Source organism: Fundulus heteroclitus, chromosome 4 (genome assembly GCF_011125445.2).
Source record: "Fundulus heteroclitus isolate FHET01 chromosome 4, MU-UCD_Fhet_4.1, whole genome shotgun sequence".
NCBI classification, from domain to species: Eukaryota; Metazoa; Chordata; class Actinopteri; order Cyprinodontiformes; family Fundulidae; genus Fundulus; species Fundulus heteroclitus.
The window spans coordinates 34,136,238-34,153,700 of NC_046364.1; the positions used below are offsets into that span (position 1 = coordinate 34,136,238).

Consider the following 17,463-nt stretch of genomic DNA (forward strand, 5'->3'; position numbering starts at 1 on the left):
CCGTTGCTGTGAAACTCTGTCCAACTGGCTAAACATAGCCCTAGCATGTATAAAGGTGAGTTTATTACCCTTGGATTATGTAAACCAACAAGTATGGCACTCTAAACAGTCCTTTGCAATATGTATTTTGCACACACTGATATTGTGATGATGATAAATTCACAATATATTGTGCAGCGCTTATGGCTGCCCTTTTTTGGACTAGATAAAACCCAGAGGACATGCACTAGCTGATGATATGGCTCCCCCAAATCATCACTGACTGTGGTAACATCACAACCACTGGAATCTTTGATTTGCAAAGGAAATGCAAAATTCCTTTTAATCCAAAAACGACATTTGACCTCTGAGTAACAGCTCAATCCTTTTATTCCTTAATCCAGGTAAGATGCTTTTAACGCCTCTGGTTCAGGAATAGCTTAACACAGATGTGACATGTGTGCATGGTGGGTCTTAAAGCACCGGCTCCAGCCACAGTCCACCTTTAGTTATGTCCCCAGAACTTGGAGAGTTTGAGGTCAAGCTTTTTCCATTATTGTGCTTCGGTGCAACACTCTATGGACAGGCTGCTTCTTCAGAAATGGCTTTTTGAGGACTCTTCTTCTTGTGGAGGCTGTCAGTAACAGTCTGCTGGACAATTGTACAGTCAACAGTTATCCCCATGATTATGTAGGCCACATCAATTATTTTTATTGTGTTTTCTTAAGAAAAAGAATGTGGGCTTTATTAGCTGTTAGACCCAATCATCATAATTACAGAGTTACACTTAAAACACATCATTAATAACTGTTGCACTTTTTGAATTACTGAAAAAAAAAGCCTTTTGCTAGTTTTTAAATTTACAAATACTTTAAATGGCATTTTATCCAATAATTTTGTATTAGTTACATAGGTGATAACTCTTGTGATTCAGTATCATGTAACCATGCAGCGACCTCTTTACATGCCTTTTTTTAACGCCGTCACATTTCTTTACTTGGCTTGCATGTTTAACAGGATTTATAAAACAAAGCTTGGCTTTTTAATCTAGTAAATTAAAAGGACATGAAATAGTCAATGACATCTTTTCATGTGTTTTTTATTATTTTTTTAACAGCATTTGGATACATTGGCATGCTGTTGACTTCAGAACTTAAATTCAAACTTGAAAACCTAATGGTTGTAACTTCTGCATAACTAAAGGAAACTGAACCATGGGTATGAGGGAAGATAATAAGCAAGGTTTAAGGCTTTTTAAAATTGTTTTTAATGAAAACTTTAGAAAAACAAGTCAGCAACAAGGAAACTACGTAAGAGCCACTTTCAAAGCCAGTTGACTCTGAATCAAAAAAAAAAAAAAATAGAATACCACCTTGCCTTTTATGTTTGCAAAATTGACTTTAACCGTGAGGAGGGGGGAACAAAAGAGCTGCTGTGGAGGAGTTAAACAGAGCCACCAGCTATCATGAGAACAACACAAGCTGTACAAATTTGTAGCAACTCGTATGAGAAGACAAAACCTTTGTGAACACGTTTTTTTTGTTTTTGTTTTTTTATCACCCTCTACACAGCAAAATATTAACCGAACGTCCTTGTTCTTCAGTTTTGGTGTCTCCGTTCCAAGGACACAGAGAAGGTTGTGTGGCATCCCAGGAATTTGTTAGAATATGCAAGTCAGAGGTCCTTGCAGAGTCCTGGCAACGCAGATCACCTCCTGGATTTTCCTGCCTCGTTCCAGGGCTTCTGTCAAAAACTCAGTAATCATCCTCGTCGTCTGAGTCCATCACCCTCCGTCTGTTGAACTGCCGGCCAGGAATAAAGCGCAGGAGACGCGTGAGATACTTAGGACAGAAACTGAATCAACCATGGACGACAATTCAGAGGAACTTACAGTAACCGTGGTCTTTTTCTCCGTTTGCTGACTGACTTTTTCTAAGATCTCGATTAAGCCCGACTCAGTAATCTGTGGAAAGAGAAAGGTTAACTCGTGATTCTCCCGCGGAGCCGATGAAGCGTGCGGCTTAATGTTATTTTACCTTTCCTCCTAGCTTTCCAAATCGAGCCATCTGAATGAGATAGTTTTCGACCGCATTTGCCTTTTCTGGCTTCACCAACGCAAGATTGCTTACTGAAAAAATTTTAACTTTATTACTATATATTCCTTTAAAATGGATGCCTCTGCACAATATGCATATTTATGCAAAATCTAAATAGAGAGAGAGTGCTTACATCGAGCCCGAGCAGATTGGTCCAGGACTTGAGCCAATATCGAGTTCCTCATCTCCGTTTCTCTGAATAAATAAATAAATAAAAAAACATTACCACATTCGCTCAACTGATTAAAAAAATAAATAAACACCATGGAAATAGTTTTATAAGCATAAATGCATCAAAACACCTAGTCTGACACACAGCTGCAATGACAAATATTATCCAATTTTCAAAATTACTCAATACCATTTTTTTTAAATAAACTTTTTCTGCTGAATATTCAGAGGAGTTACAGAAACCGAGAAATGTTGAAACAAGGGATGTCTGGATCGAGATTCTCTTTGGGCTTTTTGGTTACCTTTACCAAATTTTAACCTGATACTTGACAAAGACCTGCACCCTGCATACCCAACGTACAATAGTTATTAATTTAAGTTTGAGTTTCTTCCATCTGAAAGTACATACCTTATATAAATCAAGTACAGCTCCATGGTTATGAAGTATAAATGCACATTTTGTGTTACCTGTGTAACAGTAAAACATAAAAGAATAATTTTTACAGTGGCGCCACTATTGCAACTGTTACTCTGCCGAATTTATTGCTGTTTGAACAACAACAAAAAGAAATCATTTGCGCCGCGCCCAAACGCATTTCTAAATAAACATTACAAACCAATAAAAACCCTTTTGAAAACCCAACAAAGCCTCAGATTTAATAATCCACATCTGGATTAGAACTGCAATCTGTTTGTTTCATGTTGGTTTTAGTGGGCAGTGTGCCACAAAGAGCTGTTATTTTGGCACAACTTGGCCCTATGTGACAAAACTGTGCCAAATGTGTTTTTCATTTCATAATTTGAAATTTGGTCTAATAAAAAAGTGCGGATTTCCCACATGTGGGCCGGTCGGGCTCAAACGACCTTTAGTTTGTTCTGGACACCTTAGACCAGAGTGCAGTAAATGTAAAAAGACTTTGGTTAAACTTAAAGCTATAATTGTTTTTTCTGTTCAGAAAAATTTTTTTATACTGAGTGAAATGGTCCTTTCATCCTGACAGTAGTCAACACATCACGTATAAAAGGAGGTAAAAGAATTTGATCTCTGTGAAAGCTGCAGGCCTGTAAAAACTCTGACCAATCAGAGTGGTCAGAGTTTTGGTTCGGCTCTCACCCATCTCTGTCCCTCAAGTCCCACACTGCAAAAACAGATCTAAAAAAAGTAAAATGTTCTTCAAATTAGTGTATTTGTCCTTGATTTGAGCAGGTAAATAAGATTATCTGCCAATGGAATGAGTATTTTGACCCCTAAAATAAGATAATTTGATATACTGCACTTAAAATAAGATGATGGAGATAGATTGTTCCTATTTTAAGTGCAAACATCTTATTCCTTTGGCAAATCATCTTATTTACATTTTACTTATTTTTAGTTCTGTTTTTGCAGTGCAGGGGTATCACCTTATCTATTGGTTGTCCCACATGGCAATCATTCTGATGCGCTCACGTAACGCCAGAGTCTGTGCTCTTTCCTTCCTGGTTTCCACTTGCTGGCTGCGCACTTCTAGTGTTTATGTATCCGGTTAGCGTAGCGGTTAGCTTCGGTGTTAGCCGTTGATTGTAGCTCTGCTGCTCTCACCGTAGACTTTGAACATGGCTAAGAGTCACAAGAAGCGAACCGTGTTCATGTTTATGAGAAGAAGAGGAAGGCCTCGGTAGAAAGAAATAAGACCAGAGTGGATTTGGGAGATTTTTTTTTTTCACACAATCCCCCTGAGGAGCAGAAGAGCAGGTAAGACGGTCTTGTGCATGCGCTGTTATTCAAAAAGTGACTTGAGGGAACTTCTGGAAAAATCACAGACGATACCTTTAAACTTTAGCAGAGGGTTTGACTTTTAATTGAAAAATTAAATTGATAGTATAAAACACTGCATTATGGCCACCGCTGAGAGAAATATACTGAACCGCTCCCATCTTCTGTTTTTAAGCCGTTCCATACTGTAGACACGTTATCATGACCAATAGTTTAAGTTTTTTTATTCTGTGCTGTCTTGATCAGGACCACAACCCAAAACCCCACTGCCTCGTTTGTGGGGAAGGTTCAGTACGACTGAATAAAAAAAAAAAAAAATCTATTCATCTTAGCTTTATGATTTTAAATACTCCAGGCACCTTACCTTTGTTTAGCTTCTTCGCCCTGCTGATTGTTTGAAGCATCCTAAAAACAGACAACACAGCAAAGTCAGTTTTACTCTATTGATTATGCACTAAAATGACAAAGTGTGAGCCGTTCGTGTTTAATCCAATGGAAAATTAGAATTGGAGCCTTTTGATCAGGGCTGGACAATTAATCGTCTTTGCAATATAATCACACATTTAAAAGATGCGATTTCCAAATTTTTTTGTTATGTAACAATTAATGGATAAGACGCGTCCTTTAAGTTTAGGTGTCAGTAATATGTTTAAAGTGGGTTTACCTCCACATGGAAGGGAAGACAGTTGCAGCAGTGAGATAATCTAGTTTTATTTCTTGTTTTATACGTTTTTTTACCAGAAACTTTCAGGAATCTCACTTTAGCATTAAGTACTGAACAAACTGTGTAATACATAGACTTGTTTGCACTTTTTGATCAACAACGATTGATGTCCAACACAATTAAATGATATTCTCTTAAATAATAATATTCTGATTAATAAAAAATAAGTTAAATTTCTTATTTTAAATAGTCCTCGTTTACAAGCATCTTTATCTATAGGACATTTTTGTTGCTTGTCGTTAAAGCAGAGAAAAGTCCAAATTAAATCGCAATTACGGTTGAAATATATCGCAATTTAGATTTTTTGCAAAATCGCACAGCCCTACTTTTGATGCATCCATCGTTAAGCTTTATCTTATTTTCACCAAAATGAAAACAAAGTGCATAAAAAAAAGACAGTTGTTAGTGACTAATTTAGCAAATTAATAAAGTGTGAGTGTTCAGTTTGGATGAAAATACTTTCTAAACCCCAATAACCACTTTACAGGATGCTCCCCCTTATTTATAACTGCTCATAATTATATACTTGATGAATGTTAAAGAGAAAAAAAATAAAAATCAGTCATAAAAATCTCTCTTTGATATCATCTCTTTCTATACATATTTAATATGCAACACAGTGGGAAAATGTGTTCATTTAACATATGATCCCATAATCCAGACCCTGATGAAACCCACGTCTTATTTCTACATAAAGTGTGGAGGTTTTAAAAGACAATGTTTATAGAAATGAAGGTAGAAAATGATGTTTAAGAATTTTCCATAAATAACATAAAAATGTAAACCTGTTTAAAAGAAGGATCCGGTCAAAGGGCTATAAGATACTATACAGCGGTGTAATTACTTGTTTCATACGATTTGGCTTTGGATGACCCCCACTGTGCACACTATAGATCTGTTTACCTGGTGACCATTTTAGTCGATGGGGCTTAAAAAAAAGGGAGTTCATAATGAAACAAAAGATTCTGGATGTTTTTTTTTTCTAAAAACATGGCTCAAAATGGTTGCTTAGGGGGTTTAAGGAAGAAAACTGACCATTCCAGTCTAACCCGAGCAGCTTTCCATGATGGTTAGTGTTGCCATATTTTCCTAGGATCCATTCATTGTTCTAACAGATACGGCGTAACCATGTTTGCTGCTGCCATAATGCCAATAAAAACACAATAAAACAGGAGACATGCAAAGGGATGGACTGAAAACTCCTCAGTGTTGTGTGTGAAAAGCGCATTTTGGTAGATTGTATCCTCATTAAGTCAGGGTTTGCAACAGAACAGCGAACCAAATAGGAAAACAGACCACAACATGCTATTCTAACAGGTGGCAAATATTATATATTGTTAATTAATGTGACTTTGGCAGATTTTACAGAAAAGTGTGGCTTGATATTTGTTGACGGGCGTGGTGATTGCTTCTTTAATATCAAAGCGAGCACTTCGCCGACGTAAGTCCAGTAGTTAAATACCTATTTACCATATGAATAGTGTGTAAATAGACGGAAAGAGGAGCTATTTTTTGCAAGTCGTCTAGTTTCATTGCAGTTTCAGATGTCAGGGGGGTGTGCGCTGACACAACACAAAAGCTAGCACTGACATGTTTGCTCAGTGTATGTGTGTGTGTGTGTGTGTGTGTGTGTGGGGGGGGGGGTGCAATGTTTATTTATGTGATTTTGTATCTTATATCCGTAGCTTCAAATAAATCACACACTGTTGTCCGGAGTGGCTACAATGCTAGCACCAAACTGACTGACTCCCAGCACCTCCTTATACGGCGGCCTGCGACACGTTTCCTGCTCCTGTTCGCTTCTTACCGCGTGCTTCGTCTGCAGCTCCGCCATTCTCTGCCGCCTTATCGCCTCTAATTCTTCGTCTGCCATCGCGGCTAACAGTAACGTAGACCTTCAGGTATTAAACGGGATGAGATCCGAAACGAGCACTTCTCTCCAAGCGGAGGCAAGGCCCTACCTACTAGCACAGGGCAGGATAATCGACGACAGAGGAAGACACTGAGCTCAGGGGAAATCAATCGAAAACAGAGGAGGGAGGGATGATCGCCCTTCTTTTTCCTTTGGAATTTTTAGTGGCGGTTGGCAAACAACTTAAAGGCGCATTACCGCCACCTACTGGAGAGAAGTGTGAACCGAATGTCGATCTCAAAGCAAAAACTATCAATAAAGCTGCTGGACAGTTTTCGTTAAAATCAATCTCGCTTCAGATCGATGTTTATTTTCACATTTAACCTTTGTGCACCCTTAACAGTCACAATTTATGTTGTCTGCTGCAAACCTACAGTAGAATTGATGATAAATAAAAGGAACAGCATAGAACTAGTATACAGCTATTGGTCTCCCGTAACTACGGTCTGTTTTAAACATAAAACTTGTCCTCGTTAGCTCTACCATTGTTCAGAGTGCTACGAGCGTTATTATAGCATTCATATGGAAGATTAATGTCGATTTAATCGTGTTTGTGTAACTTCAGGATTATCTCCAGCTAATGTAAACAATGGCCACAGGAAGTGGCTAGAAACGTCATTTCCGGCCTATCGTCCGTTTACAGCGCCCTCTAGCGTCCTAAATTACCGATTTGAGTCTGAATTATTCCTGGAGAAATAATCACATTAATTTAAAACATCAAGTTTCCTAAAGGTTATTGATTTTTTCTGAGCAAATCATTCTTTAAAATTTTATTTCCTCGAACAACTTTTTATATAACTCAAATTTGCATTGTGAAACACACACCAAATGTTCTAAACTTTGGTTCTCCATGATGAACTTTGGTTCTCCAATTTAGATCTCCTGAGAAGCAGGATTCACTGAATCATTCTGATGATGGTTATCAAATATTTTGTCTTTTTGTTTCTTTTGTGTACATAGTTCCATATTATAGCTTCTATTTTTATCTTAATTTTGCTTAGTAGTTTAGTTAAGTTTCACTAGCCTAGTAGACAGGATTTGTTGATTGAAATATAGTGTTCATTCAGATAAATAGCATTCCATAGTGGAGTTCTCTGGATGTTAATTTATTTCTGTTAACAAATTATTGAACTTGAAGAGAAGTTCCGCTTATCCGGGTTGGATGTATGAATGGATGAATGTAGACAAGATGTCACTCATTCATGCCATATGTTTGCTGTTAGAAGGACTCCCATGCTCAACTACAACTGATGACATTTCAAGAGTAATATAACTCCACAGCTTTCGGAGTTCCTTATGATTTCAGCTGTATGGATCTGTCCTTATTCTCACTGATTTTTCTCAGGCGTACTCGGTTGTTAAAGATAAACCTGCTGGAGGACAAGTTGCAGCTGTGCTTGTTGCTTTTTCCATCCTCTTTGGCATAATAAATCAGATTTTTTTATCAGCTGCTGATAAAAAGGACAGATTGGTAAAAAATATAATTTTTTAAAAAGAATATAGGTTTCTGGGAAGCTTGTTGCCAAGATAATGTATTATCACATATATTTAAAGTCGATATACAAATTGCTCTCTGTGGAAAATGCTACAGTTTGCAGTTTGTGTGAATTTACATGCATCAGAAACAGCCACATCAACACTTTATGAATGTTATTGAGTAAAGCTTCTTTCCTGGCAAAATCTTGCCTTTTTATTCTTTCCACCTTTTGTGTCATTGTCCTTTACATTAAAATCATCACGCACTGAGACGCATATATATGTATACTCAATACAAAAACACCTTTACTGCAGCAAGTATTTTCATTGAACAACACAGGATATAGACAAATATCCACATATTTGTCTTTAAGATGAAATTAAGAGAGCTAAATACCAGTTGGAAAGTAAACAATAACACACAATGTAACATGTACATATGGACTTTGGACATTTTAAGTACCTAACCTGTAGAAGAGGTGTGCGGTGACATTTCATGAGGACATCTGATGCAGAGGAAGCTGTTGTATCCGAAAAAGATGGAACAGCAACAGTTGATCATTCCTAAAGAAACATGTGGCTCTCCTTCATCACAACAATATTAAAACAACATAACAGTAATAACAATTCAATTCAATTTTATTTATAAAGTGCCAATTCATGAAACATGTCATCTCAACCATGCTAATTGTCTCCTTAGGAAGCTCCTTACAGATTTTTCAATTTACTGTATACTGTAATGGAGAAGCTCTCAACAAGTAAACCCTTCCTACAGAAACCATAACATTTATGGAGGAAAGTAGCAGCCAGCTGCTCATGATTCAACCATCATTACCCTGTAGGAGCGCCTCTATAAATGTAGGAGCATACAGATGTGGATTTTAGCCTGTTTCACATTATTCAGGGGAGAAGCTTTAAGACTGTTGTTAATCTTTCCTGCAGCGGACTCCTAAGTGAAATCCTCTCAAGGTCAAGCTGTGAAATGTGCCAAAGCAATCGCTAATATAAACAAAAAGAAATGAAAAAGCTCCATGATATACTTTACAGACATCAGTTAGCTTAATAATTGTTAAAGTGCATGACAGTGCAGCGAAAATATGAATTAAACGTGGATTGTCTGGAAGGGTTGCAAGGAGAAAGCATCTTCAGAAGAACATGTGAGCACAACTCAGGTTTGCCAAGCTGCACCAAAATGAGCCACATTCACAACTCTTTGTATAAAAAAAACAAACAGAGCATATCAGCATAAGTACCTCATACTTTCTAACACGCACGGTAGTGGAGAGTTAATCATTTGGGCTTGTTTTGCCACCACAGTTCCTGGGTACATAGCAGCCATTAACTCTGCCATGAACTTGACTCCATGACCAAAACATTGTCTGACAGCTGGTGGGCCATGAAATATAACGTTTTCCCAACACAACATCATATCTACAAAGGAACTGTAGAAAGAGAATAACTATCAAGCTGCTGCAATGGCTCAAAGACCAGGCCTGAAGCTGATTCCAATGCTGCGGTGGCACCTCAGACGAGCAGCACATGATGAGTAAAGACCAGATATTTTTCATTATGCCCTGATGACCTGAAGACTTAAAACAAGGAGGAATTTCAATTCGCCGTGTGCTTCTGCTGTGTGTGTGTTAACTGGAAGGTTTACGTTTCTCTTCCTCCATGTTTGCCACTTGATCTGCACCTTTCACATTTTCCTCTGTTTCTTCCTCGGGGTCAGAACCGTCACTTCTCATCTGTGACAGACAGGCCAGGAGACAGGGGCGGGGTTAGGGGGAAACAAACAGGAGGTTTATTAGCTGGCAGCTCAGAAGAACTAAAGAAATGCTCTTTCTATAAAAGAAAGTAGTAGAGTCTTCACATACAGCTTTATTTCAAAGAAAAAAGAATGCACTCACTATGGGTTCATCATCATCATCATCATGCACCTTCCTGTTAGGGTGGTCTTCATAGATCCAGTGACGGGAACTGGGTGAGAAGAGGGAGGAGAGGGAATGGTCTGGACTGCTTGCAGACTCACCGAACGATGAGCTGAACGATCTGTGCTCTCTTGAGAGAGAATCTGGTAAACGACATGAAATAGAGAAACCCTCAGTTTACACAGAAAGATATGGCATAACCGGACAGTTAAGCGAAAAAACATTAGTATTTACCTTTCTTAAACTGATAGCCAAGGCGGCGTAGCGTGTTACCAACGGTGTGTTTGGTGACTGTGGTCCCAACAGCCATCAGATCATTAACAAGCTCCTCCCGCGTAGTTGAGGGCTGATCCATCACCTTTCTTATGATCATCCTCATCCCCTCAGGCAAGATTTTGCATGGAGCTCCGGACCGAGGGCGATTGATGGTCACTTTATATTTCTTCCATTTTCGAATAATCGCACCGACAGTGGGCACCTTCACATCAAGCTTCTTGCTGATGGTCCTGTAGCCCATTCCAGCTTTGTGCAGATTCACTATCTGGTCCCGGATGTCTCCTGACAGCTCTTTGGTCTTGCCTATTCTGTGGGAGAGGTTGGAATGGGAGAAATAGCCACAGTGAACATTTGTGCTTTTCACATATAACAAGTTCCTATTGGGAGCATCGGTAATTGACTGGCATCAGTGAGTGTGTGTGTCGGTGTGTGAGAGTCAATGAATTTTTAAAATAAGCATTGATTTTCTTTTCTTTTTTTGTTTACACACTGTTGAAACTGGAGCCCCTTTCAGATCTACAGGTGTTTGTTACACCTTGCAATCAACTGAATGGTCCTGATAGGGGTTTGAAGTCCCTCCACAAATATTATGCCCCTGATGCACCTCCGGAGGCATTCACAAACCAGTAACCAGTGCAAACCGTGAAGCGTAATATGGGATTACAGAACGAGTGAAATGTGATGATGAGTTCCTGTGCCAAGATAGCTGCAAAAGCTGCATTATTAAGAGCAAAGGCAATGCATGATCCTGCAAAGTCCCTCTGATCTGAGAAAAAGGGTTGCACGGATACCTGCAAACAAACATATTTCTTGTCTCCATGAGCAGTTAGCTCGATCTGTGTTTTGTCAGGCCATAAACTGTTTCTCCAGAAGGAAGCTGGCTCATTTGTGCTTCAAAGCTCAGTTGAGTTTCTTCTTTGTTGACACCCTTTCAGTTCATAGTAAAACTAGTTTCATTGTGGATGGCTTGAGCCATGGTGGTTCCTGGGTTTTTCTGAACCTCCTAACCAATTTCCTTTCGTCTGAGGCTGAGAGTTCGGGGGGAAGATGGTTGAAACTGGAAGTGGATGTTAAACCAGGACAATCATCCCAAACAAACATCAAAGTTTTGTTTGGAATTGACACACCGTGTTACACAAAAATATTCATACTCTGCCAGAAAGACAGCTCTGTGCCAGTAAGCCAACCAATTTAAATCAACCCCAACAATTCGGTCAAGAAGAGTGGCTAAATACTGAGCTCGACCTATGTCAGAAGCTTGCTGATGTTTCTTTTTAGTCCAATTGATTATTGCAACAATTCACATATCTGCCAAAAAAGCTGATCAGACAGCTGCAGCTGATCCAGAACACTGCTGCCCGCGTCCTCACTAAGACTAAGAAAGTAGAGCACATCACCCCAGTTCTAAAGTCCTTACACTGGCTCCCTGTATCTCAGAGAATAGACTTCAAAATCCTTCTGTTAGTCTATAAATACCTGCCTGGCTTAGCACCTAAATACATCACAGACTTGTTATCAGTGTATCAACCCTCCAGACCAGTCAGGTCTCCTGGCTCCAGCCTATTCTGCATAACCAGAACAAACACGGAGAAGCAGCATTTAGTTCCTATGCTCCACTTATCTAGGACAGACTCCCAGAAGACTGTAAAAGTGTGGAAAGCCTGAGTTCCTTTAAATCAATGTTAAAAACACATTTGTTTAGAGTTGCCTTTGAGTGTTGTTAATGTTGTCCAACCTGTCTTATACTGCATCAGACCTGCTGCTACTGTTCCAATGCGATGTGCTAGCCTCTGTAATATTTCCCTCTGTCTCTGTAATGCTTTGCTTTCCTCTGTTTTTTTCATGTACAGCACTTTGAATTGTCTTGTTACTGAAAAGTGCTTTATAAATAAACTTGCCTTGCCTTTCAAAAAGCATGTGATAGAGGTGCCACTTACTAAGAGACATCCATCCAAATATTAGCGCGGGTGCATGTATATGTTTAAGCCTGTGTGTATAGCTTTGACAATGTGTGGAGAATCCACAATTAATTTAAAATGTGTGAAACTGGTAAATAAAGGTAAGATTCTGCAATGGTAACCTACAGGCAAAGCACACGGAAGCATGTTCCTGTCCACAGTGCCTTTTTTTTTTTAAACCCAGTTTGACTTTATGGCTTTTGGGGCATGTGTATGTTTGATCAGACATTGTCTTCATTAAAATGCAATTTTTTTGAGAAGTTACAATGAGGTTAACATGAATGTTACCAAGACATTGCTGTGGGAAAAAACTAAATAAGAAGTGTTCCGTTTCAGGACGAGTTACAAGCATCACGTTAAATGCAAAATGTAAAAAAAAAAAAAAAAAAAAAAAAAAAAAAAAAAAAAAAACACAGTTTTTATATTGTCTATAGGCTATGCTGTTGTCAAAACCAGACAAACTTCTTCCAAGAAAGCAAAACCCAGACCAAAAAACAAATGTTATAATACTAGTAATGCATCCAGATTAGTGACATGTTATGTAATAGACATGTTGGTTCTGTTGAATGACTTCTCACCTTTCCTTGGGTTTCTCATCTCGCTGATTATTTGAAGGATCCTGAAGAGATTAGACAGTAAGGTTCTGCTTGCTTGTGGCAAATGTTTATTTAAGACTACTTTTTACAGAAAATAAAGTTTTTCCCCCAAGAAGAAACATTCTCAAACAAAATAATTCTACTTGGGAATCTAAGAAATCCCCGAGCATCCCTAGCATCCAGGATAGAATGGACACAAGGGACTGAATGGGAATTTGGTCAACTATGCTTTTTACCATTGCGATTATCATCAAACAAATATATTTAATGTATTTTAGTAAAATTAACACCCGCTGTTATTACCGCTCCAGTCCAGCCTCACCCCGAGATGCCCTTCCTGTTGCTCTGCCGTGCTCTGCTTCCTAAGCGCCTCTGATTTCAATTTGTCCGCCATTGTTGGTTAAAGAAATGTAAACCTATAAATTAAACATGACGGATGGCATCGTACCATAGTAGCGCACGTTCCTCTCTAAACAGAAGCAACAACCTAACCACTGCAGGGGAAAGTAATCAACAACAACAACAAAAAAGGAGAAAGATCCAGGGCTCAGGCGAAAGCAATGGAACACAGAGAGAAGATCAGAACGCAAAACAACTTCTAATTTCAAAACAAAACTCAATATCGATTCCAAAAAATATATTGTTCTTTGTTTGATCTTAAAAGAAGACAAATATAAAATGATGCCTATTTGGAGGCTTCTCAATAGGGGGCACTGGGGCACCACACCTATCAAAATTGCAGGACAAGTGTGAGCGCTTTTGGGGCGCAGATTTATTTATTTATTTATTTATTTATTTATTTATTTATACCGCTTGTGCCGCCCCTTATGTGTCATTAAAAAAAGTGCCGACCTACTCCGTTATTGCCCACAAGTCACAGCTCTGTCCACCCATAGCCAATCAACACTTTTTCTGTCATTTTTCACCCAATCAGATTAATTTATAAATCCTCTCAAAGTCACAACGCTGGGAGTCCCCAGGAGGGGTACTCTTCAGAACCCCCTCCAAGGACTCCAAAAAGGGTGGGTAATCCGAGCTGCTGCTTTTTTTTACTGTGGAAAATGTCGGAGCACCCAAAGAGAAACCCATACATTAAATTTTAAGTCTTACAGCTGATCAAAAAAAATGACATTAGGAAAAGCTGGAGCACCCAGAGAGAACCTGTTTTTTTCATCTGATTACATTTTTTTTTTTTTTTTGCAGTTTGAGGGGGAATGAGAGGAAATATGTTTTTTTTTTTACTGTGGAAAATGTTGAAGCAACCAAAGAGAAACCCATACATTAAAAACTACCATCTGTTGATGGTAGCTTTTTAAAATGTCTCACATTGATAAGAAATTTTTCGTGTGCCTTTTGAGCCAATCGTAAAAATTGGCCTAAAAAAAACAAATTACTTTTAAGTCTTACAGCAGATTAAAAAAAAATCTACATTAGGAAAAGCTGGAGCACCCAGAGAGAACCTGTTTTTTTCATCTTATTAAAAAAAATTGCAGTTTGAGGGGGAATTAGAGGAAATTATGTTTTTTCTTTACTTTGGAAAATGTCGGAGCACCCAAAGAGAAACCCATACATTAAAAGCTACCTTCTGTTGATGGTAGCTTTTTAAAATGTCTCACATTGATAAGAAATTTTTCGTGTGCCTTTAAAGCCAATCGTAAAAATTGGCCTAAAAAAACAAATTACATTTAAGTCTTACATTACAGCTGATTAAAAAAAAATTACATTAGGAAAAGCTGGAGCACCCAGAAAGAAACCCATACATTAAATTTTAAGTCTTACAGCTGATTAAAAAAAAAATTACATTAGGAAAAGTTGGGGCACCCAGAGAGAACCTGTTTTTTTTTTTTTCATCTGATTACATTTTTTTTTTTTTTTGCAGCTTGAGGGAGAATGAGAGGAAATATGTTTTTTTTTACAGTGGAAAATGTTGGAGCACCCAAAGAGAAACCCATACATTAAAGTGTCTCACATTGATAAGAAATTTTTCGTGTGCCTTTTAAGCCAATCTTAAAAATTGGCCTAAAAAAAACAAATTACTTTTAAGTCTTACAGCAGATTAAAAAAAAATCTACATTAGGAAAAGCTGGAGCACCCAGAGAGAACCTATTTTTTTCATCTTATTAAAAAAAAATTTTGCAGTTTGAGGGGGAATTAGAGGAAATTATGTTTTTTCTTTACTTTGGAAAATGTCGGAGCACCCAAAGAGAAACCCATACATTAAAGGCTACCATCTGTTGATGGTAGCTTTTTAAAATGTCTCACATTGATAAGAAATGTTTCATGTGCCTTTTAAGCCAATCGGAAAAATTGGCCGTAAAAAAACAAATTACTTTTAAGTCTTACAGCTGATTAAAAAAAATGTACATTAGGAAAAGCTGGAGCACCCAGAGAGAACCTGTTTTTTTCATCTTATTAAATTTTATTTTTTTTTTCAGTTTGAGGGGAAATGAGAGGAAATAAGTTTTTGCACAGTTGCAAAAGCTGAAGCACCCAGAGAGAACCTGTTTTGCCCCTAAAAACAGATTACTTTTTAGAACTGCCTGGAAACGTAAAGTTCACAATCTTGATTGTTTCCTTGATAAGAGGAAGGGGCTGGTGTCCAGATTTGAAAGGTCCATTTCTTCCTTGGATTTGCCCCGGTTTAATGCTGGGAAGTTTTGGGGAGCTCGTTTGGGCATCCTTATCTAAAATGAATGGAAAATGTGGGTGTTTGGACTGGACGATAAAATTTTGAAGTTCATGCTGTTTAAGGACTTTGAAAGAGGGAGAGGTTTTTTGGGCATTTTTCTCCAAAATCAATTGCTGACGGTTGTTTCTGGGATTGATCTTTGTATCTCTAACATTCAGAGGTTGGGCTAAGCAGCTTGTAGGGCTAGAGTGTCTCAGTCGGGCAGTTCTGTGTGAAATCAATCGACGAGAGGAGTTTTTGGGATTCGCAGTTTCTGGAGGTCTGGGCTGCCTTACTTTGACTTTTGCATCTGAAATAAATGTCTCACGATCATCTGAAGTGACACTGATTTTCCGAGGTTCTTCAGCCTGATAAGACAGCAACTCATCATCCAGCTGCTTTTGGTTGTCAGGCAAAAACTTCATGTCAGGATATTTGTCAGCATCCTCAATCTCTTTGACTTCCTTAATCTCTTTCGTTCTGAGCTGGAAATGACTGAATATTCTTTCTGTTTCTTCGTGCAGTTCTTTGGTGACTTTACTCTTCATAGACTCTAAGGATTTCTTCTCTCTTAGAAATGCTGCATCAAGATTCTGTCTTTTTATGTCAGCAAGTTGATCAGACACCAGCTTTGACTGGCTTTTTCTAAAAGCGTACAGTTCAGAATCTGTGTAAGTTGTTGATGGCTTGATCAAATATTCCTCTTTGTTGTCTAGATAATCAGTTTTCTCCTGTTGCCTCTTGGCCTGAAGCAATGCTATCTCCTCTAACCTTTCTTTCATTAAAGCCTGTTTGTTTATCACATCTCTCCGGTGGCGTTCTCTTATTTCTTGTTTTTCCGATTCCTTGAAACCATCCCTTCTCTTTGATGCCTCCATATCTTCTTTTTTCTGCCGCTCTTGCTCAAATTTCTTCTGCGTTGACTGTTCAACATAGCGATCAGCATAAATCTTGTTTATAAATCTCTGTCGAGTCGCCTTTGTTTTTTCTAACTGCATCTTTTGACGCTCAATATCAATCATCTGTTGCTGAAGTTCGTGCTCTTTCTCTCTTTCATATCTGTGCATCGCTGTTTTCTGTGCAACTTCGTTGTCATAATCCTCTTTGCTGTACACCTTGTCCACTCGAATTTTGTTCATAGTTGTAAAATATCTGTCAGATCTTCTTGGTTCCATGGTGATCGAAATACAAGACTTTCTTCCAATCTTTCTTCCGATCTTGATGGTTGCAAGCTCTTCCGAAGCGCTCTGTTGCTGTCTTTCTTCGACAATGAGATTTAGAACTTTAAAACCAAGCTTATGCAGTGGCATTCACTGTGACATCATAACCGATGTAACTTCTAGAATGTTAATGACGTAATACCTTTGACGCATTGCTAATGACCAAATATGGGTCCAGCTCACCATCGAACGAGTTTCGGACGTCACGTGACCAGGGTTGTTTACGCCGCTACATTGTCAGGAAACGGAGGAGCGTGTAATCCGAGATAAACCATGTATTACATGCGTCTTGTTTTTGTTTTTTTAGTGGGTGCGCGGATGCGCGTTGGGTAGAAAGAGGAAGAAATCATAGGCATAGTATAAAGAGTGGACCCCGCATCGACCGCTTTCGCCTATGGGCGCTGACGAGATTTGGGGGCGCCATCTTGGGTCGGTTGACAGCTCTGCTCAGTGTAATGTGTTGACCAGGCGCAAAATCAATTTTAATCAACTATAAGTCGCTGAATATTTAACTAATTTCCACGTTTTTTTGTTTGTTTTTGCTGAAAACTTTAAAACTATCTATTATAACAAACGGTTCAGTGCATTTAAATATCCTTAGTGGGGTTAAAAGTAATAGAATATTCTGATAGGATTTATGTTGCAAAACACTGCCACTCATACATTTTTATATATTTTTTTATTACTACATACACGAACACCTTTA

The 17,463-nt window shown here is 38.4% G+C and overlaps 2 protein-coding genes across 9 annotated transcripts in view; both read right to left on the minus strand.

Moving 5' to 3' along the window:
- Positions 1-1,061: 1,061 nt before the first annotated feature.
- pdcd5 (programmed cell death 5) lies at positions 1,062-6,746 on the minus strand. The gene is made up of 6 exons (XM_012855089.3): positions 6,531-6,746; positions 4,364-4,404; positions 2,209-2,270; positions 2,016-2,107; positions 1,871-1,942; positions 1,062-1,781 (listed from the first exon to the last, which is right to left on the minus strand). Exons 1-6 carry the CDS (start codon positions 6,594-6,596, stop codon positions 1,734-1,736), a joined length of 381 nt encoding a protein of 126 aa, XP_012710543.1. The 5' UTR covers positions 6,597-6,746; the 3' UTR covers positions 1,062-1,733.
- A 1,675-nt stretch (positions 6,747-8,421) lies between these two features.
- The window catches only part of LOC118562987, a 137,333-nt gene continuing 128,291 nt past the window's right edge, over positions 8,422-17,463 (minus strand). Inside the window, exons 1-6 of one of the 8 annotated variants that reach the window (XM_036136444.1) lie at positions 13,318-14,061; positions 12,852-12,892; positions 10,274-10,623; positions 10,019-10,182; positions 9,769-9,856; positions 8,422-8,675 (exon numbers count right to left, since the gene is read on the minus strand). In XM_036136444.1, coding sequence (XP_035992337.1) covers positions 8,575-8,675; positions 9,769-9,856; positions 10,019-10,182; positions 10,274-10,623; positions 12,852-12,892; positions 13,318-13,320 — 747 coding nt within the window. In that variant the 5' untranslated portion in view covers positions 13,321-14,061 and the 3' untranslated portion in view covers positions 8,422-8,574. Of the gene's footprint in view, positions 9,701-9,768; positions 9,857-10,018; positions 10,183-10,273; positions 10,624-12,851; positions 12,893-13,172; positions 14,062-17,463 lie in introns of those variants that run through there. The other 7 variants (XM_036136441.1, XM_036136447.1, XM_036136438.1 and 4 more) reach the window with 7 other exon arrangements.